The 22,764-nt window shown below is 45.5% G+C and overlaps 1 protein-coding gene across 2 annotated transcripts in view; it reads right to left on the bottom strand.

Moving 5' to 3' along the window:
* TERF2 (telomeric repeat binding factor 2) overlaps nt 1-22,764 on the bottom strand; it is a 984,850-nt gene that overhangs the window by 450,294 nt on the left and 511,792 nt on the right. For both annotated transcript variants that reach the window (XM_044081913.1, XM_044081912.1), the window contains one exon: nt 2,315-2,686. In XM_044081913.1, coding sequence (XP_043937848.1) covers nt 2,315-2,686 — 372 coding nt within the window. The remainder of the gene's footprint in view (nt 1-2,314; nt 2,687-22,764) is intronic.

Raw genomic sequence — 22,764 nt, forward strand, 5'->3', positions numbered from 1 at the left:
AGTTTTGCGGCATACCAAACTCCAAAAGTGTCTCGGTAGCGGCCTGCGAATCCACAGAAGCGGGCATCAGGGGCTAGGAAAGCACATCACTGAGGACCAGAGAACTGACGACTAGCTTAACGGAAGCGTGTCCGGTACATTTGGACCTTTGCGGTCTGTCTCTGTCTTTATACTTTCGTTTTTTCGGAAGATCTGCTGTCAGATGGCTTACCAAAGCCATATTGGAATTCGAGGACTGTGAGCGAAAATATCTAGCTACAATATGAGCCCGACAATGTATAGTTCTGGAGTTGAACAAAGCACGAAAGCGAGGGACGTTGTGGTCTGGGCCTAAGCAAGTGACGCAGTAAGAATGAAAGTCTCGGTGTGGTATTTGCTTTCCACAGGCAAGACAACTGTTAACTTTTTCTGACATTGGTTGGAGCAAGAAAAAAAGGATCCCCATCGGGGTACTTAGCTTTAGAAGACTTCAGCTTCAATGCAGAAGATGAAACTCAGGTAGAGGCCGACCGGAACTTGTGCGAACAGCTTCTGCTTCGGACTCCTCAGCAAGAAAAACTTGTGTAATGGCGTTGGCTGCCTTACTTTATACTACTGACGACCCGACGTCAGTCCTGAAGCGACAGCAACAGACGCAGAAATACTAAGCCTCTGGTATTCAGGGTGGCAGAGGGCTACCCTGGCAGGGATAACCCCAATGTGATGATTGCAACAGTGAAACACGAACATCTGCTGAAGGTCTAGAGATATCCATCTGAAGGAGATTATAATATCTCCTCTGAATATCAGACACCCGAGCGCTTTCCTACTTGAAACATTGCTTCATTTTAAAGGATAGCATCTCCAAAGAAAAGTTCCTTCACTGGGAAATCAGGGGAAAAGGAATCCTCCTCATTAGTACACAGTGCAAGTGGAAAATCAAGCTCTGAGGAATACGCTAAAGACTTCTCACCAGAATACAAGTCTTCCTCATCAGAAGACTCAGCCCTAATACCTTTTAGAACGGTGGAAGAAGGAATTCCTATAAGAGAAGAGACTGACAAACCATTAAGAGGATTCAAAGCCATTATGGCGTGAAAAAGTCCTTGAGTAAAGTCTTGCCATTCTTTCTGGAGGTCCTTAGCAACTGGAGAAATATGATTAGTTTTCTACTTTTTAACAAGAACATCTGCCTGAACAAACCTCAGAGGATCCGAGCCCAGACATTTGATTATTTAAGAGGCTGGGATTTCCACCCAAACAAAAAATTCTAGAATCCCCACCAGCCCCTTTTAGAATCACTAGCCTAGGTTCCTCCTTTCCATCTTTGATGGATGTCGGGCTTAGTCCCAGCAGACTTGGGAGCAGCCTGTCTCATATCGGCCAAGGTGGGGACAGTGGAAACAAATGCCTGAAATGGATGGTCCATGGTCTCATCAGAGAACAGAGATGTCCATCAGGAAGTCTATTTTTTTAATTTTTTGTACTACTACTTTAAGGATAACTGGAAGTCTGGAAAGGGATATTCCAAAGACATGGTTCCTTAAGCAAGATTTTCAAGGTAAACTAACAGAGAAGAGAAATGGCTATGCAGTGCCTTAGGGATGAAGGTCTGGCAAATAGAACACTCTATGATTAAATTCCACACTTAAGCAAAAAAAAAGTGGGGGGGGGGCATTTATCGTGTCTACTCTTATGAGTAATCTGCCTACCACAATCATTTTCCTTTTCTGGACAAGATGTACTTACAATAAAACAGAGTTAAAGAAAAGGAAAAGTCATTCTGTTATGGCAAGCACTTTTATTTAGAGTCAACTATTTAGAGTCAACTATTCATTTCTCAATGGGTTGTAAACAGAGTGAGGATGGGGGTCCAAGGCTTGGTATTTTACAAACTCAAAGTACTGGTGCAAGTTGGTAACCCTGAAAAAAACACCGTCAAGGAAGCCTCAAGACTCATATGGCATTATCAAATACATGTTTTTTTTAATAATTTGTCCTGATATACTTCCAATTATGCAGCCTTAGTGAAAATAATATACCTGATAAAGTTGAAACAACAACTCAGTGGGACCTGCTGCATGACCAGCTCATCATCACCTACTGCAGTCAACAAAACATCTTCACGAAGTGCAATATGCTTCACATCAGTTACTATGAATGCTCGCACAGGAGGACTCTGATGCTATGTCTAATGATATTCAATAGAAGATTAAATCTGCTTGAACATGTATGCAAGTAAAATGTAAAACTAAGAGAACAGCATGTGAATGAGTGTATGGCAGAGCGAAAAAAGCCTTTATTAAATATCAGAGCAGCATTTCTAGTTCCCTACCTCTTACTGATTCTCTCTTGTTTACTTTGTTGGCAATCATCTTCCTCATCCTTGGAATTAACTGATGGCCTGTTCATGGACTCTTGCTCCGAACCCTCATTTTCTTCCTCCCATTGACTCTCTCTTTCTTGGACTAGCTGAGAAATATTAGGGAAATGTCTTTTTTGTTGTGCATTACCTGCACTTACTAAAATATCTTTTTCCTCATTCTGCTGGTGATTATTTTGGGTAGAACCAGTAGTAGGAGGTGGTGTGAAATTTGTTTCTTCTAGTTTTTTGAATTCTACCTCAGAGTCCTCAGACTTTGACAAGGCTTGGAAGGACATCTTCAATGCTGTGCGACTGAAGGTGGTGTTGATTTTCTCTCTCTGCCTGAAAGGTAAAGGAAATAGTAAAGCATATCAAGACTTACTCAGAGCATTGTTTTTTTCCAGATATCACTGTTACCACATAACAGATCTAAACAAAAAACTTACAAATTAAGTTGAGTCACTTCAGATGCCAACTGCCTTTAAAAAACTCAGAACAAAGGGCACTCACGCTGCAGTAATGACCACAGCAACTAAAAAATTTTAGGCCCTATATTCAGACACAAAGATCTAGTACCAAGCATGCCAATGAACCAATCAGCATTAAACAATTCAGCACTTCCCTTCATCAAGTGACTTGATTTACTTGGTAAGGAGACAAAGTGAGATTATGGTATAATGATGATCAGCCCCCCCCACCCCCCACCAAGATGTTAAAATGCACCTTTTTAATACGTGAAATAATCATATAAAATAACATGAGAATAAACAAAGTAGATTCATGTAGGAACATACCTCTTGGAGCAAGAAGTCTGGACAAAGCCATAAGTAAAAGTGGGACAAAGGACCAAAAATAGGGGCAATTTTTTAAATATTGCTCTTACAAACTTAGAAAGTTTATAGAAAAAGAAGTTGTCTTACCATAATGTTCTATCTGTGTTGTTGACCTTGATTCATTCATCACTGATGGCATGTCGGTTCCATCCTCAGAACTGAGACGGCCTTATACCAACCTCACGACAGCAAAAAACTCTCAAGCCAAGTTTTTACCCAAAGTACCCTTCTCCCTGTTACTTCAGATCGAGTTTGTTCGTTATCAGTAAAGCAGAGGCAGTTTCTCTGCGCAAGTGCCCTAACTCAGCACTTGGACCCAAAGTATCCCCCAGGAGCCTTAGGAGGAGAAAGGAGGGTGGGACGTGATGAATGAATGAAGAACAACAATTTTTATCTGATGATGTTAATCTTCAATCATTCATCATTGATGAGACAGAGTCCCCAGCTACCTTGTGTCACTTGGGTGGTCCTTATGGAAGAATACTCCTGAGCACCATTGAGCCAAGGGAAGCTCTCCCTCTAGAGACCAAATCCAATTTGTAATGGGTTATAAAGGTATGAGGATTAGCCCACGTTGCTGCGCAGATAATGTCCAAAGAAGCTCTCGAATGGAACGCCACAGAAGTAGCCATAGATCTAGTAGTGTCAGCCTTGATTTTCTGTGGTATAGGCTTTCTTCCATGATGATAAATGAAAAGTATACAATCTCTGAGACATTTAGATAGGGTCACTTTAGAAAGACTTTCCCATTTTAGGGCCAGAAAAGGTAATAAAGAAGTTATGTTCTTACCATAACGTTCCATGTGAGTTGTTCATCTCGCCTTTTTGTTCTTACACGTGGGTTCGGAGCCGATGCCTCGGCTCCGAGTCGGCCGCTTTTCAAGCTCAAACTCTCAGAGAAGCTTGAGACAGTATATATCCCATGATGCTCTACTGTAAACCCCAGATCTAGTACGCTGCACCCTAAGACAGCCTAAAAAAATAAGCACTGCAGTACCTACCTATCTAGGTACCTATAGATTTGCAGAAAGGAAAAACAGTCTGTCGTAAGAAGACAGGCTGACAAGACCAACCAATCCACCAAGGTTCTCACCAGGAGGGGGAAGGTGGGAGGGAATGTAAGAACAAAAAGGCAAGATGAACAACTCACATGGAACGTTATGGTAAGAACATAACTTCTTTATGTGAAGTTGTTCTATCTCGCCGTTTTGTTATTACACGTGGGTAGTGTCCCAAGCACCCTAATCCTGGGTGGCTCAAGGGAGAACATTCCTGAGCACAGTGGAACCAAAGGAAGCCCTGTCCACTTTGTAATGAGTGATAAACGTGTGAGGTTTGGACCAAGTAGCAGCTGCACAGATGATATCCAAGGGTAAACGAGCTGCATGACCTAATGATGTAGAAACAGCCCAGGTAGAATGGGCTTTGACATTACTCGGTAATGGCTGGTTAGTGGAGGAATAAATGAATTTAATGCAATCAGAAAGCCACTTAGATAATGTGACTTTTGATACCACAGAACCTTTCTTGTTCTCTGCGTAAGAGGCAAAGAGTTGATCAGATTGCCTGAAGTCTTTCGTTCTGTCCAAGTAGAATCTCAATTGTCTGTGAACATCAAGCTTGTGTAACATATATTCCAGTCTGTTGGTATGGTGTCTAAAAAAGGTTGGGAGCTCAATGGACTGATTTAAGTTAGTTTCTGAACAGACCTTAGGAAGAAAGGTAGGATTTGTCCTGAGGGACACCCTATCAGGGTGGAAGATCAAATATGGGGGCCTGGAAGATAAAGCTTGGAGTTCAGAGACCCTACACACAGATGTAATGGCTACCAGAAATATTGTTTTCCAAGACAGAAACTTCAAATCACAAGATGACGCAGGTTCGAAGGGGGTAAGCATCAATTGGGATAAAACAAGATTCAAATTCCAGGGAGAGACAGGGTGTCTGATAGGTGGTCTGAGATGGTGGGTCCCTTTCAAAAAGGCCTTACATAGTCTGTGGGGCATGATGCTAGATCCGTTAAACCCTACATGAAAGTTGGAAATGGCAGCCAATTGAACCCTTATGGTGGCAGCTGCTGCGCCATCATAGAACAAGGAGGACAAGAACTCTAATATGGTATGAATAGGTGCAACATATGGGTCAACGTCGTGGTGCGAAGCCCAGTGAACAAATTGTTTCCATTTGCTATTATATAGCTTCCTGGTTGACAGTTTATGAAAGGAAACTATAATATGTTGGACTGTGGGAGACAAATCTTGAGACCTGGCTAATATGGGAATTGGAGCAGCCAAGCTGTCAGTTTTAGGGAGATGAGGGAGGGATGAAGAACTCCAGACGAATGAGTCAGAAGGTCTGGCACTGGGTCCAGAACCCATGGCTCTTCCACATGATACTTCTGTAGGAAGGGGAACCAAATCTGACGAGGCCAAGATGGGGCTATCAGAATAACAGTCCTTCCCAGACTTTTGGCTTTCTGTATGAATTTGGGAATTAGGAGAATTGGCAGATAGGCATACAGGAGGCCCGGGGGCCAATCGTGTACAAGCGCGTCCCTCGGGTTGCTCCCAGGTGGGGGATAAAGGGCAAAGTAGCTTCTGCATTTGGCATTCATCGGAGATGCAAACAGATCGCAGCAAGGCTGGCCCCCCCCTGTGGAAAATCTTGTCTGTCATCTGTTTGAGGGACCACTCATGAGGCAACAGGATGGCCCTGCTCAGTTTGTCCGCTATCATGTTGGATGACCTCGGGATGTGCGTTGCTATCAAAAAGCGCCTGGTGGATACAGCCCACTGCCAAATTCTTAGGGCCTCTCGGCATAAGGGATACGATCCGGTTCCCTCTTGCTTGTTGATGTACCAGACAACTGACATGTTGTCCGTCTGAATTGCAATTGTCCCTGGAGGAAGACAGTCGTGAAAGTGTTGCAATGTCAGGGACACCACTCTCTGCTGCAGGACATTTATATGCAAATGTGATTCCATGCTTGACCAAGTACCTTGGACAGTCCCAGCCCCCCCCCCCCCCTGTGGGTTGTGGAAGAACAAGGGGACGTCAGACTACTATCTGGTCGCTCTTCAGCCACCAATTGAGATCCTTCTTGCAAAGATTTGTTAACAGAATCTCGTGCGACATGGGCAGTTGTTGGTAGACCATTGTGTGAAGAGTAACCACTGGAGTATCCGCATGTGCATGCGCCCCAACGGGACTATTAGTGTGGCTGCCATTATGCCTACTAGCTTCAGTATCTGGGACGCAGGAGCTTTGTTCTGGGTCAACAGACTGGACAACTGACTTCTTAAGAGATAAGATTCTTGTTTGAGGCAACCTGATCCTTGAATCGACAGTGTCTAGCTCTGCTCCTATAAAGGTAATACGCTGCGAGGGCGATAACGCAGATTTTTCAAAGTTTAAGGTTATGCCCAACTGGGAACACAAGTTGATAGTGTAGTCTCTTGCCTGAATTAGTTGATGCCTGGAGGTGGCGGTGAGGAGCCAGTCGTCCAGATATGGAAACACCCAGAATCCTAAGAGTCTCAGGTGAGCCGTGACCACTACCATACATTTGGTGAACACTCTGGGGGCTGTGGCGAGACCAAAGGGCAGGCTCTGAACTGGTAATGACTGGCCCCCAGCCGGAAACGCAAGTGATCTCTGGATGATCTGGCCATTTTGATGTGGTAGTAAGCATCCTTGAGATCTATAGAGCACATCCAATCGCCCGTTTCTAGGAACGGAAGTATCGATTGAAGTGTGACCATCCAGAACTTTTCCTTCTTGACAAAGGTGTTGAGTTTGCTGAGGTCTAATATAGGCCTCCAGTCCCCCGTTTTCTTTGGAACTAAAAAGAACCTTGAGTAAGTTCCAGATCCTATCTGGTCCACCAGGACTGGCTGGATGACTCTTGTCTAGCAGGTTTTGAATCTTTATGGCTTCTAGTTTTTGCAGACTGGGTGGAACGTCTAGAATACTTGTACACATAGGAGGGAATTTTGTAAAGGGGATGTAGTAACCTCCGGAAATGATGCTTTTTACCCAAGAATCCGTTGTAATGTTTAGCCAGGCGTTTGGGTATAAAGCCAAGCGACCCCCGACCGCCTCCAGAGAAGGATAGCCGGGCTTCCTTTCAGGAATGCTGATAGGGCTTGCCACAGAACTGCTGTCACCCTGATTTCTGCGGACCCCCTCTGCCATTTGGACGGCGTCTTCTGTTTTTACCCCCTCCTCTGCCCCTAGAGGGGATATCCGTAGGTATATTCTGGAAAGCTTTTTGGGGCTTTCAAAAACCACATTTTTCCACTTCGTTGCCCTTTGGGGTACGGTCTAGTTGGAGTGGAAAAACGGACTCCTACAGCAGACAGTCTTTCCTTCTTGTTCACACCTAGTAAGCGTCTCCTTAACTTTAGGCCCGAACTAGGCGGAACCATCGAATGTGGTATTGACGAAGGAAGACTTGAAGGCTTCCGCAAAGGAGCAAAGGCGCATCCAGGACCGTCTCCGAAGAGCTATCGCTGAACCTGCCGCTCTACTCGATCCATCAGCGGCATAAGAAATTAGCCATATGGATGAGTTGACTATAGAATTGAGGGTGTTGAGTTGTGCAGTCACTTCCTCAGAAAGTGCATCAGTTGTGTTACCCTGTAGAGTATCTCCCAGCTCTTTAAGGAGATCTCGTTGAAGGCGGGTAAAATGGGTCAGGTAGTTGAGTGATCTCATGGAAAATGCAGCAGAACTAAATATGCGTTTCCCATACCTGTCCATCGTCCTAGAATCCCTATTAGGAGGATGGACAGAAGAGGTTTCCGACCTCTCTTTCTTGGTGGCTGCTGCCGCCACCACCATGGCATCAACCGGGACTCCCTTGGTAAGAAAGGCCTTGTCAGCAGGGGAAGTAATGAACTTGTTGGGCCTCCGAGGGACCGGTTCCACTGAATCAGGGGACTCCCACGCCCTTTGAGCAACAAGATCCATTAGTTCGTCGAAGGGAGGAGTAACCCAGGAGGTGGATGGTTGAGATTCGAAGGCCTTCAGGAGTATCTACTCATCCTGAGTAGGGGCAAGGGACTGCCAATCACCCCTCTGCCTTAAGATCTCCAATATGTCTGCAAATGAGACATCCTCCGTGGGGGATCTTGGGGACCCTTCTGATTCATCCAAGTCAGTATCCCATGTCAGGGATTCCTGTGGGGAATCCAAGTGCCTCCTCTTGCACAGTCTCTTCCTAGGTACTTCATCGGTGGGATCGTCCGGTGAAGACCCTCTAGAGGAGGGGTCGCCCAATGGGGATACCTGAGGCTCTGGGTCTTGATGCTTGGTAGGGACCTGTGGGGAAGAGACAGAACGAGGCCCTTTAGGGGGAGGGGACCTGTGGGGAAGAGACAGAAAGAGGCCCTTTAGGGGGAGGGGAAGAAAGATCCGAGAAGGTAGTGGTCCTAGAAGACATGACCTTCCTCATGGCATCGAAGGCACCAGAATCCCAGTCAGAGAAGTCTGTCGGCTCCAAAGAGGCTGGCAGCCCTCCCAGAGCAGAGACCTCGCACTCCAATCCAGAGGACGGAGCCGAACCCACCTGTGCCGAAGCCGCGAGGGGAAGGGTCGGAACCGAAGTCTTGGTCCGACTCTCCACCCCGGAGCCAGCAAGGGAGTATCGGCTCCGAGACTCTCCGGTTGGAACCGAAGAGATCAAAGTCGACGGAGCCGAGGGAGCTGGATCAAACCTCGGCTCAGAGGGCTCTACCAACATCGGTTCTCTCTGCCCCGGCTCCGAGAGTTTGATTGGCTTCGGAGGAGGAGTAGTAGAAAGTAGGACTGGAATTTCAGGCTTCAAAGCAGAGTGGCTCAAAGCGGAAAGCATTTTGGCCTGGGCTGGGTTCTTTAGCAATCTCTTAACCATGCGGTCCAGGTCCACATCAGATAACCTCGAAGAATGGGTCGAGGGATGGGTCGAAGGGGCCGAAGACTGCACCGATTGAAGAATCGGAGACTGAGGAGTCTCCAACACCGGATCCACAACTGGGCTCCGAGGTAAAAGGATCGGCACACGGCTCCAAGGGCTGTGGAGCCGATGATTGAACCATACTAGAGGAGCTTGGAGCCGAGGACTTGGGCTCCAAGGACCCCTTGGACGACTTAGACTCCTTCGAAGCCTTGGAAGAAAGGTCAGTCTTGTCCAGCGCAGCCTGAAAATCAGGCTTCAGGAGTCCCCTATCCACCAGCTTCCAGCGCCTTTCCAGAAGAAACCTGGCGCTAAAGGAGTGGCAGATAGAGCACACTTCCTGCAAATGAACAGATCCTAAACAGTACACACATGTGGAGTGGGTGTCCGTCACAAACATTTTTTGGCCACACTCACCTTTTGAAGCCAGACTTTTGCTTCTCAGACATTTTAGAAGAAAGAGAGGAAATATATATATATATATATGTATGTATATATATATATATATATATATATATATATATATATATATATAAACACACACACAAGTTCAGACCCCTGAACTCAAAACGAGTATTAAACACAAATGTTATTCAACTATTTTTATAAGTTTAACTCTCTACAGAACTAGCTAATTTCCAACTAATCTAATTCTAAACTACCACTAATAAAATTAGCACACACAAAGGAGCTGACAGAGCCCTGTCACGCCAAAAAAACTAAGAAAGGCCTAGAACAAACAGCCGTTAAGAAAACACTCCAAAAGTATTCTAATCTACAAGCTAAGTCTAACTAAAGTCTATTTTTTTAAATACTATAACACTAGCTAACGCTCCAAGAGAAAATATTTTTCAAAATATTTCTAAATATAGAAAAAAAAAATAACACTGGCCCGAGCTTCCTCAGAGTCTGTAGATCCGTTGCAGCGGCAAACTAGATCTGGGGTTTACAGTAGAGCATCATAGGATATATACTGTGTCTCGAGCTTCTCAGTGTTTGAGCCTGAAAAGCGGCCGACTCGGAGCCAAGGGATTGGCTCCGAACCCACGTGTAAGAACAAAACGGTGAGATAGAACAACTTCACATAAATAATCTGACTTGCACATTGTTTTTGTCCTATCCATATAGAATCTCAACTGTCTCTGCACGTCTAATGAATGCAGACAGTACTCTACTTTACTAGTAAAATTCAGGAAAAAGACTAGAAGGTCAATAGTCTGATTAATGGAGAAATCTGAAATTACATTGGGGAGAAAGGAAGGGTTTGCCTGGAGTGATACTCTGCCCTTGTGGAAGATCAAAGAGGGGCGTTTCATGCATAGAGCATGGAGCTCAGAAATTCGCCTAGCTGACGTGATGGCCATCAGAAAGAGACTTCTAGGATAAGAACTTGATGTCACAAATCGCTGCATGTTCAAAAGGAGGTTGTGTTAAAGATTGCAGGACTAATGTGAGGTTCCATGGTTCTATAGGTTGTCTGATTGGAGGTCTAATGCGAGAGACTCCTTTTAGAAAGGTTTTGCATAGACAATGTGAAACAAAAGAAGAATTCCCAAAACCATTATGGAAGTCTGAAATAACAGCTAGATGGACTTGTATAGTAGAAGTTGCAGCACAGTCTTCAAAGAAATTTGACAGTGTAGAACTACAGTAACTGGGACTGAGTACAATCTAGTTTTCTCTGCTTAGACCAAATGGAAAATCTCTTCTAGTTATCAAGATAGAATATCCTAGTGGTTGTTTTGTGGGAGCCCAGAATATGTACTGGGGAGGAAAGGTTGTTCTGCCTGGCAATCAGTGGAAGTGGAAAAACCAAGCTGTCAGCTTGAGACTGGTTAAGTTCGGGTGACTCAACCCATGGGGGTGAGAGATCAGGTCTGTAGTTGGATCCAGAATCCACGGTCGACATAGTAAGTGAGGCTGGAGAAAGGGGAACCATACTTGTCGAGGCCAATAAGGAGCTAGGAGGATCACTTTGCATTTCAGCCGAACAGCTTTCTTCATGAATTGGGGGATCAGAGTAATGGGAGGGTAAGCATATAGAAGTCCTGTGGGCCAATCATGGGTAAGAGCATCCCTCAGGGACAGTAGGGCAAAGTAGTTGCTGCATTTGTAGTTTGACGGGGAGGCGAATAGGTTGCAGCAAGGCTGGCTTCAATGGTTGAAAATTTTCATCGCTGTGGACGGATTGAGGGACCACTTGTGAGGCAGGAGAATACATCTGCTCAGTTTATCTGCAATCATGTTGGAATCCCTGGGAATATGTGTTGCTATCAGAAAGTGGTTGGAAGCCATCTCCCATTGCCAAATTCTCATGGTCTCTTAACATAAAGGATAGGACTTGGTTCCTCCTTGTTTGTTGATATACCGGACTACTGACAAGTCTGATTGAATGCCAATTGTCTCAGAAGAAAGAACAGACTAGAATGCTTACAACGCTAAAAACATTGCCTCTGTTCTAGGACACTGATATACAGATTGGCCTGTATTGTGGACCATGTGCCTTGGACTGACATTCCCTGAAACTGCCCCACCCCACTCTATTAGGGAAGCATCTGTGGTCACAGTGCTTCTGGGCTGAGGAGGATGGAAGGGTCGGCTCCAAAGCTCTGTTTCTGGCCTCATCCACAAAAGTAGGTCCTGTTTGCAATGACTGGTTATCCGAATCTGAAGGGAGAAAGGGTGATGATTTGGGTACCACTGAGAAAATAGAAGCCATTGGAGTCTCATGTGAAGTTTTGCAAGAGCCACCATTGGTACAGAAGCTGCCATGGAACCTAGGAGCTGGAGGACCTCCAGTGCTGAAGCTTTGTTTTGACAGAGTATCACCAGGAGTTGAAGCCTCAGTCTTTGTAATCTGTGGTCCGGGAGAGAGACTAAACAGGAGTGGGTGTTGAATACTGCTCCTATGAACTCTACGGACTGGCTCGGCATCAGGTTGGATTACTCCCAATTTATTGAAATGCCCAAGAGTTTCACCAGGGAAAGAGTGTATTTCAGTGGCGGTAAGGAGCCAATCATCTAAATATGGAAACACCCAGAATCCTTGCAGTCTCAAGTGAGCTGTTACTGCCATGCACTTGGTGAAAACTCTGGGGGCTGTAGACAGTCCAAAAGGCAGGGCATGAAATTGGTAGTAATCGGCTCCCAGCCGGAAGCAAAGCAACATCCTGGAGCGTTTGTCCATTTTGATGTGGTAATACGTATCCTGAAGATCAATGGAGCATATCCAATCATCGTTCCCCAAAAAGGAGAGAATCGATTGAAACGTGACCACCCAGAATTTCATTTGGATGACAGACTTGTTTAAATTGCTGAGATCCAAAATCGGTCTCCAGTTCCCTGTCTTTTTTGACACGAAGAACCACCTTGAGTAGAATCCGGATCTGCATTGGTCTGGTGGGACTGCTTGGATGACTTTTTTTGACACAGCTTTTTCTTATCTCTAGAGCTGCTTCTTCCCTTCGACTGGGTGGAACATCGGGGATTCGCCTTGGTGGCTTTGGGTAAGAGTCGTGGGGGATGTGGTAGCATCTTCTGCACCCAATAGTCGGTAGTTACTGATTGCTAGGCAGCGTGGTGCAGACAAACGTCCCCTGACTACTTCCAAAGAAAAGCAATCAGGCTGCTCTTCAGGAGTGTTTGTAGGACTGTCCAGAGAAAGAATCTCTGGGTCTCTGGTTATGTGGGCCCCCTCTGCCTCAGTAGGGACATCTTCCAGAACAGTTGCCCCCTTTGCCAGAGGGTGAAATAGTCATGAAAAGGACCCAGAGACTTCTTGTGTCACAACTTTCCACTCCTCCGATTCCTGGAGAAGGAACGTTGTGGGGGGGGGGTGTGTGTGAAAAAAAGCATACACCTACACCAGACAGGGTCTTACAGTCCTCCTCACACCTGGCTAGTGTCGCCTTCACGTTTGGGCTGAACAGAGAAGATGCTTCAACTGGAGCATTCAGGAAGGAAGACTTAAAGGGGTCCATGAAATTACAAAAGCGCATCCAGGCATGGCGTCTCATAACTACGCCTGAACCCGCAGCTCTTGCCGCCCCTTCAGTTGTATGGGATATTAACCTCATGGACGGGTTTGAAATGGATTCCAGGGTTGCAAGCAGCGAGGAAACTTTGTCACTCACCTCGTCAGACAACTGCCCTGATAGAGGCCCAGAGAGTTCAGAGATTAAGTCTCTTTGGAGTCTGGTAAAATGTGCCAAATAGTTCAAGAACCTTATGGCAAAGGTTGATGAAGCAAAGATTTGCTTCACTAATCTGTCCACTGCCTGGAACTCCCTGTTAGGCGGATGAACAGTCTGACTCTCTTCACCAAGCTCCTTCTTGGGGGCCGCTGCCACCACCATAGCATCTACTGGTTAACCTTTAGACCAATGTACACTCTCCTCTGGGGGGGGGGAGAATTTTATCTAGTCTCCACGAGGGATTGGCTCAACAGAGTCAGGATTCTTCCAGGTGTGCTGCACCACTAGCTGGACTAGCTCATCTGAAGGCTGGGTCACCCAAGAGGTAGATAAACCGGCACGAAAGGCTTGCAGGATGACGCACTCCTCGGAGGAAGGGTTGTTGGGCTTCCAGTCACCCCTCTGTTTCAACATTGCAAGGAAGTCTCCAAAGAAGACAAATTCAAAGGGTGACTGAGCTGAGGGGACCCTTTCCCCTTCATTTTAATCTGTATCCTCTGTAAGAGACTCCTCAGGGGAGTCTACGTGCTTCCCCTTGCATGACTTCTTCCATGGCACCTCTTCAGTGGGAACTTCTGAGGAGGACTCGGAAGAAGGGGTGCCCTACAATAGGGATTCATGTGGCTTTCGCATGCCCAATGTCCCAAACCAGTGGCTTGCGTCAGCTGCAGCTCAGGGAGAGGGGACATCTGGGGTTCCGACACCAGTGGTTTGCTTCCAGAAGCAAGTGCCTTCTCCATCTCCCGGAAAGTAGGCCCACCCGAAGAGGGATGGGAGCCCGGAACAGAGAAAGAAAACCTCAGAACCGGGGTCACATCCTGCTCTGTCAAACCCACTCCCGACAGAGGAGCCCCAAGAAGTATCAGTGCCGACAGAACTCCTGGCACCGTGGATGGAACAACAGACACACTCGAGACCATACTCGGCACCAAAGAACCTGTAGCCCAACCCTGAACCTGAGGAAGACCTGGCTCCAAGGGAACTGAAGGCCAAAGGGTCAGTTCCGGGGCCACAGTGAGGTCCACTAATGGGACCAAATGAATTGGTACCGAAAGAGGCGGAGTTGAAGACTTTGAAACCTGCAAGGAGGATAAAGGAGGAGAGCAAGATGGAGTCTGTGGAGAAACCCTTCCAAGTTCAACAGGTGGCTGGGTCTTAAAGGGTGTAGAATCCCCCCCGGCTGTCTGCTGCTGGTCCACAAGGCACACCCCATCAAGCTCAGAAAGGCTCCTGGTGGATATTCCCAATGGGAATGCTGGTCGCTCAAGGAAGGGGCTATATACTGGTCCACTAACAGGGAGCATCAGGTCCATGTTGTGATGTCCAATGGCCCCACTGTCTCTAGTTTGGAGATGGGGAGCAATGAAACATCTATTGCAGTCATGGGTACCGTAGATAGACTTGGAGCAGTAAAGGCACTCTGTACCAAAATGGTTATTGGAGGCTCAGCTACAAGTGGGGCTGTAAGTCATGGGTACTGAAGACATGCTCGGTGCTGTGGCATCCGGTACCGAAGAGGATGAGGCAATTTGAGACCTGGGAATAACATGTGTGTAGACTATCAGTGCCTAAACAGGCACCGAAGACATAAGAGCAGTTGACGGAATTGAGGTCGGTGTCGCAGAGACTGGCCTCGGTTCTGAAAATACTTTAGGCATTTTCGATTCAGTAAGTTTGTCCAAATCACCAAAAGGTGAAGAGGGTACAGAATGTGGTCTTTTCAGGGGAGAGCCCTCCAACGCAGAAAGAGCATCTGAAAAAAGCGTCTTAAAGAGGCCCTTCAGAATTAATTTTTTTTTTTCATTCATTCATTTAAAGTACGTGCACTAAATCCTTTACAAATAGAACACGGAGGCTGCACAGAGAGATGTGGCACCCCCAAACAATACACACAGTCCTTATGTGAGTCACTGTTTGGCATTTTCCTGCTACATTTCAGGCATTTGGCTTTTCCTCCCTTATATTCAGCAGTACCCTGGTGATGAGAGGTAGTGGGGGAAAGGCATAGACCGATAGATTGACTCAGGGGAAGGACAGGACATCCACTTTCCAAGCCATGCAGTGATGCTCCCTGGTGCAGAACTTGCTGAGCTGATGGTTGGTGTGGGAGGCAAAGAGGTCAACCTTCAGGCTGCCCATTTCTGAGTTATTAGGGTGAAGGTTCTTTTGTCTAGTTGGCACTTGTGTGGGTCCAGAAGATTTCTGCTAAAGTGGTCTACCAGAGAGTTTACAGAACCTGGCAGGAATTGCGCTAACAGGTGGAGCTGCATAGCAGAGGCCGTGTGCCAAAAGGTTTATGGCCAGCCTGCATAGAGAGTAGGAGCGAGTCCCTCCCTGCTTGTTGATATACCACATCACAGTGGTGGTGTCTGTTTTGATCAGGAGAGCCCCCAGGGAGAGAAGGGATTTGCTGTGGGCTCCATTGGCCCTGTATGCATCTGCCGTCCAGGTGTGCAAGCATAGTCTGATGCATCTGTGGTGAGGGTCTGGGTGGCGGGGGGTGGTGAGAAAGGTAGTCCCTTATTGTGGGAGTATGCTGCTGCCCACCAAAGAAAATCTTTCCTTAGGCAAAGAATCATTTGTATAAGAGTTTCCAGGTCTTGACAGTGTTGACACCAAAGGCTTTTTATGTACCACTGAAGTTTCCTCATATGCAGTCTGGCATATGGAATGAGTAGAATGCAAGATGCCATGAACCCCAGAGCTTGCAGGAATTTCCTTGCAGATAACCGAGGTATGGTGGCTAGTTGAGAGAAGTAGACTGCTGAGTAAGTTTGCTTTTCTGGTGTAAGAAATACCATCTGGGATGCTGTGTCCAGGCTTGCTCCCAGGAATATAATCCTTTGGGTGGGTACTACCTTGGATTTCTTTTCATTGATAGTGTACCCTAGGGAGGTCAGTAGGGACTTTGCAAAGGCCAGGTGCTTGAGCAGCTTTTCCTGTCTGCCTGCCTGAATTAGGCAGTCATTTAAGTATGGGTAAATTTGGAGACTCCTTTGTCTGCAAAATGGAATGGCGAGAGCCAGACCTTTTGTGAAAACTCTGGGAGCAGTAGATAAGCCAAAGGGAAATGCAGACAACTGAAAGTGCAGAGATCCTGCACTGAAACGTAGATATTTCCTGCATGATTTCCTGATAGGAATATAAAGGTATGGATCTTTTAGGTCTAGGGTGGCTAGCCAAGAATCTTTGGAGAGCATGGGTAGCAATTGCTGGAGGGTAAGCATTTTGAATTTTGGTATCACCAGGAAAGTGTTTAGAAGGGATAGATCGAGGAAGGGGTGCCAGGTGCCCTCTCTTCTGGGGACCAGAAAAAGTCTGGAGGAGAAACCTTGGCCTGCAGGAACGTGCTCCATTGGCCTCAGAGAGCAGGGAAAGGACTTGTTTTTGCGTCTATGCCCACTGGTTTGGAGGTGGATCTGGGAACCCTTTTGGGGTTGGAAGAGTGTTGAAAGAAAAGTTGCATCCCTGGGACACTATGCTGAGGACCCAGTGGTCGTTGGTAATGGTTGCCCAGGTGCTTGTGTGAAAGGAGAGTTTTCCTCCAAGGGGTAAGTGAAGGTGGGCAGAGGGAGGGGGTGGGGTGGGAGAGTCATTGTGAGTTCTTACCATGAGGGGGTAGCTTAGAACTCCCTGGTTTTGAAGTGGAGGAATTCCACTGTTTTGATCTCTGCATTCCCTGTGGCTGCTGTCTGGGGGGAGGGGGGTCTGCATCCACAGGGTCTGGGCTGAACTGACCTGGTGGGAGCAGGAAAGGATCAGTGTTTCGAGGGGTAATGCCTGCTGAACATGGCTGGCTGGACCTGTAAGAAATCCTTAACTGTCTGCATAGATTTAGCTTTTTCTTACTTCTTTTTTAAAACCTCCTCTGCCTTAGTGCAAGGGTGCATCCAATAATTTAGATTTAATATGGTCTGGCAAGGGCTGTTCCTTAAGCCATGCATGCCTTCTAAAGAGAACCGGTGACTGCTGTCCTGCTAGAAGCGTCTAGGGCGTCAAAACCACAGTGTAAGCTGTGCTTAGCCACTTGACTTGCAGAATGCATTAACTCTTGTAACTCTACCTTTTTACCCCATCAGTCCAGTGCTCGGGAATCCCTATCTGAGGGGGTGGGATTCTTAGCAGAGGTTGCTTTAATTCCTTTAGGCCCTTGAGAAATTACCTCAAGGTCAGCAGTAGGATTTTGGAAAATAAATTTGTGTGAGTCAGGGACTCTAATATCCATCAGGTTTTCTGGGTGCAGGATGGAGGATCAGGAGTCAAACTGGATTCCAGGAAAACATCGTCCACAACATCCAGGACTGGGGGAATGGCCAGGGGTTTGTGCTGTGGAAGATCTAAGAATTCCCAGAGTCTCTTTTTAGACTGAGGGTAGTCCTGACATTCCCATTGGAAACGCTTTAAGGTATGAAGGGTTCCCCCAAAGGAAAAGTCCTCGGGTGGAGAGGCTGAAGGAATGGAATTCTCTGCTTCAGAATCCTCAAAGCAGAGAGGGATTGCATGTCTTCATATTCAGATGCATCAGAATCATCAGACTCATGTTCAGACAAAACTACTGGGGACAGAGCTTTTTTTTTATTTTAGAAGGGGTAGCTTGGCTTCCCCTGATCAGCATGATAAGGTCTTCATCCATTTTAAGCATTTGAGACTGAGACAAGGAAGCAGGTGCCTGAGATTGGGTAGTTTGTTTCTTAGATGTGGTTCGTATCCTGGGCCTTAGAAACTCGGTAGTTTTAGAAAGAACGGCAGATGGGAAGGAAGTCTGTTTGTGTCGAGAATTGGTAGTGCGAAGCCGGTGCCTGCTCAGCGGTTCAGGACTCATCCAAGGGAGAGAACAGCAGGATCCATAGTCAGAGAGATTTGTGGCATACCGGACAACAAAAGGGTCTCGGTAGCGGCCTGCGAGTCTAGAAGCGGGCATCAGGGGCTGCAAAACCGCCTGAGGACCGAAGAACTGACTACTAGCTTAACAGAAGCCACGTCGGTAGGTTTGGACCTGTGCGGTCGGTCTCTGTCTTTATCCTTACGTTTTTTCAGATCATCTGCTGTCGGATGGCTTACTGAAGCCATATCGGAATTAGGGGACTGTAAGCAAAAATATCTAGCTACAATAAGGGCCCGACAACATATAGTTCTGGCATTCAACAAAGCACATAAGCGACAGCGTGGGACATCGTGGTCTGGGCCTAAGCAAGTGACACAGCAAGAATGAGTCTCGGTGTGGTATTTGCTTTCCACAGGTGAGAATTGTCACATTTTTCTGACATCGGTTAGTGCAAGAAAAAAGGATCCCCAACGGGGTACTTAACTTTAGAAGACTTCAGCTTCAATTTGGATGATGAAACTCAGGTAGCAGCCGACCAGCACTCGTGTGAACTCCTTCGGCTTCAGGCTCCACGGCAAGACAGACTGATGTAATGGCGTTGGCTGCCTTACTTTATACTACTGACAACATGACATCAGTCCTGAAGTGACAGGAACCGACGCAGAAATACTAAGCCTCTGGTATTCAGGCCGGCCGAGGGCTACCCTGGCAGGGATAACCCAAATGTGATGACTGCAACAGTTAAACATGAAGAACATCTGTGGTCCTTCTTAAGGCATGTGGGGGGAAAGAAGGGTGATAAAGTCTTTAGAGTTTATGAGATGAGACAAAAAGATGGTAGTGTAGGTTCCCACCATGGCCCTATGATGCCCCCAACAGGATAGATGGGTAGAAACTAGGACTGCAACAGTGATCTCACTTAAAAATATCTTACTGCAGTAAGTTACATACAATAACTAAACTATGTTCTTTTGGATTATTGTTGGAATCATTACAACTGGGAAGATTCCTAACGCTCAGCCTAAGGGGGAGGGGTTTGACTAACATCCAGAGGAGGGCTAGAGAAGTGCCTTCAGAATGGCGATAGCAAATCTAGTCTTGGACTTGGGCATCACATCCAACCTATAATGCTTTGAAAATGTATGCACTTAGGACCATGATGCTTCTTCAAGAATACTCAAAGTACTTACTCCTCTAAGGAGAGCAGAAAGAAATATACCCTCTCATACAGTCATACCTGACATTTTCTTTCAATGATTTGCTACTAGTCTTACAAAAATGCAAAACAAAGAACTAGCCATTTGGATATGGCTGTTTTGGCACTGGTATTTACTATTTTCCTGCTGCCAAAGACGAAAACTTACTGCAGTTATTTTATAGTTTTGCTCTCTCCTTCTCTCATGTTGTAAAAAGGATCTGACGAATGTTAGAAGTGATTTGTGAGAAATGGAAAGGAGTTGGAGGGGGATGGAGGATGGGGAGCTGAGAAAGAATGAAAATAGACAACACAGATGGAACGTTATTGTATGTACATAACTTCTTTATCTGATGTTGTCAATTTTCATTCATTCCTCAATGGATGGGACAGAGTCCCCAGCTACCTGAATTCCTGGATGGACTAAGGATATTCCTCAGTACGGGTGAGCCAAAGGCTGGTCTTCCCCTTGAGTCCAGATCTAGTTTGTAATGAGTGATAAAGGTATGCGGATTTAACCAAGTTGCAGCTGCACGTATATCGTCCATGGAAGCTCTAGACTGGAATACCATGGAAGTAGCCACAGATCTGGTTGAATGAGCTTTTAGTGGTTTAGGTAAAGGGAGATCCAATTTGCTGTAGACAAATGAAATGCACTCTGTCAATCATCTAACTGGAGTTATCTTTTTAACCGATTTGTCCAACTTGTTAATTGCAAAGGAAAAAAACAGCTGGTTTGTCTTTCTAATTTCTTTTGTTCTGTGCAGGCAGAAACGTGATAGTCTATGAACATCTAGTTAAGTGCAGCATATATTCCCCTTTACTTGCTTGGGGAAAAATACTGGCAGGTTAAAGGCCTAGTTAATGTTGGATTCTGTCACCACCTTAGGTAGGAAGGAAGCACTGATACGCAAGATGACCCTGTCCTTGCAGAAAATCAAATACAGGGGCTTAAAAGATGATGCTTGAAGTTCTGAAATTCTTGTAGCAGATTTAATTGCAACTAAAAAGACTGTCTTCTAGGAGAAAAATTTTAAATCACATTTAGCTGCAGGTTCAAAGGGAGAATATGTTGAGGTTTGCAGTGCCAAACTTAAATCCCATGGTGGTACAGGAGCTTTATAAGGAGATCTAAGTAGATGGGTACCTTTCAAAAAGACTGCATATTTCACAGGAAGCCAGGGAGAAATTCTGAAACCCCACATGAAAGTTCGATATGGCTGTGAGTTGACCCTTAACAGTCGAACTAACACCCTCATTAAATAAACTCACTAAAAATTCAAGAGGAGAATGAACTGGGGCTGAGAAGAGGTCTACCGGATTCTGCTATGCCCAATAAACAAATTTTCTCTATTTACTTCTACAGAGTTTACTTGTGGAGGGTTTATGGGAAGGTAACAGTATCGAACAGACAGGTTAAGAGAGCATAGGTTGTCTGACTATTAATGGACGTGGAGAAACCATGCAGTCAGTTTGAGATTTGATATGTCTGGGTGAACCAAGCCTGTTGGGTGAGACAGAAGGTCTAGAGTTGGATCCAGAATCCAAGGTGGGCCCAGAAGATGGGGCCAAAGGAATGGGAACCAAATCTGTTGAGGCCAGTAAGGTGCAATGGAGGATGACTTTGCTCTTCAACCTAACTGCTTTCTGAAAGAATTTGGGAATTAAAGGAGTTAGGGGATAAGAGTACAGAAGACCAGGGGCGCCAATAGTGGAGAAGAGCGCCCCTCGGTGACTGCCTCAGGGTGGGATTAGGGCAAAGAAGCTGGTGCACTTGTTTAGGGGAGATGCAAAGTGATCACAGCAAGACAGGCCCCACTGATGGAAAATCATGTCCATTTTGTTGTTGAGAGACCACTCATGAGGAAGTAAGACGGACCTGCTCAATTTGTCTGTTATCACACTGCACTTTCCCAGAATATATTCTGCAATTAGAAAATTAGAAATTTTTCTCTCAGTTAAGCCCTTTGATTAAAACCATGACAAATTTCAAACTCTTGATCTACGTGTTTCCGCACCTAAGGAGAGACAGTGTGTGGGCATCCAAAAAAGGCATTTTACGCCCACATTTCTCGCATTTCTTAAATCCTTTTTCAGACATAGTGAAGGAAATTTTTAACAACCAAAAATAAACAGCAACAATATCTGGAAGAAAAGAGAAGTAGAAGTAAGACAATAGCTTTTGCTTTAATCAAAATAGAAAGAAGGGTTAATTAACCACTAAAACTGGAGGGAAAACACCCTTGCAGAGAAATGGCGTAAGAAAGGCCTACCAACAATGGTAGGGTAGATTACACTAAAGTGTATAAAGCAGTGTAAAGCTGAATAAAGATTAGAAAACACTTAATGGGCAGAATAAACTTTCTAGCTGAACTAGGTTTATCAAAATCTATTGTCCAGGGATGCTCTAGACTGGAATACCATAGAAGCAGCCAGGTAACATTTCCTGGTAGGTAGATTCCTTATAAGGGTAGACGCGATAAATGCCATTTTTGCTTGAGCATGGACTTTTAAGGACACAATATATCCCTTCTGGTAGGAAATTAAGATTTTTAAGGAGAATTCACTTATCTTAACGCATTAGCCCGAAAGATACAGTCGATGTCTAATTGCGAACACAGCAAATTAGATCTGAGGGATGTTAGGCATAATGCATTATGGGTAGGAAAGGAGCACAAGAGTTTGTTGGCAGCCACGAGCTAGTGTAATGACTTGGTCGGATCAGAGCCCTATCAGTTGAATGAATGAAAACTGAAATCATCAGATCAGCATTTTTACAAACATGTATCAATGACCCTTTGTCAACATTTTACATATCCATCTTTTTACAATGAACCATACAGTATTACATACAAAGAAATGTAAAAGTTTTGCTAATTTGTTCATGGCGATGTGGGAACAGAAATTTGTTGTTCAGCACCCTAATTTAGAAAAGATCTTGTTCTAAAGACCTTACATACATGATCTTTTTAATTTATGGGGGGACAGCTATGAAGAGCTTACCTCCTTTGTAAATGACTTGAATGGAAGTACTAGCTTTCTAAGGCTTAACACTGGCGGCGTTGGTAGCAGTATTGACTTTTGGATATTCACTTAACTTTTGATTATGCTAATGAGGTATTTGTTAGCCAAATTTTTAGAAAGTCTACATTCATTAATTGGTACTGGCACAGAGATAGCTTGCATCTTATGCATATGAAAAGTACAGTTGTGTACCTACCATAAATGTAGATGTTCGAGTGTATTCACTGTTGCAGTAATTACACTTGGGTTATCCTGCTGGCAGGCTACCCACAGTCGGCCTGAATTCCAAAGTCTAGGTCCGGCGTCGGTTGCTGTCGCCTCTTCCCTGACGTCAGTGCGCCAGGGGTATAAAAGATGCAGCCAACGCCATTTTCTTCAGTTTTTCTTGTCCCAAATGTCAGGTACCCCCAAACTG

Source organism: Protopterus annectens, chromosome 8.part1 (assembly GCF_019279795.1).
Source record: "Protopterus annectens isolate FY-2018-M chromosome 8.part1, PAN1.0, whole genome shotgun sequence".
Classification (NCBI taxonomy): Eukaryota; Metazoa; Chordata; order Ceratodontiformes; family Protopteridae; genus Protopterus; species Protopterus annectens.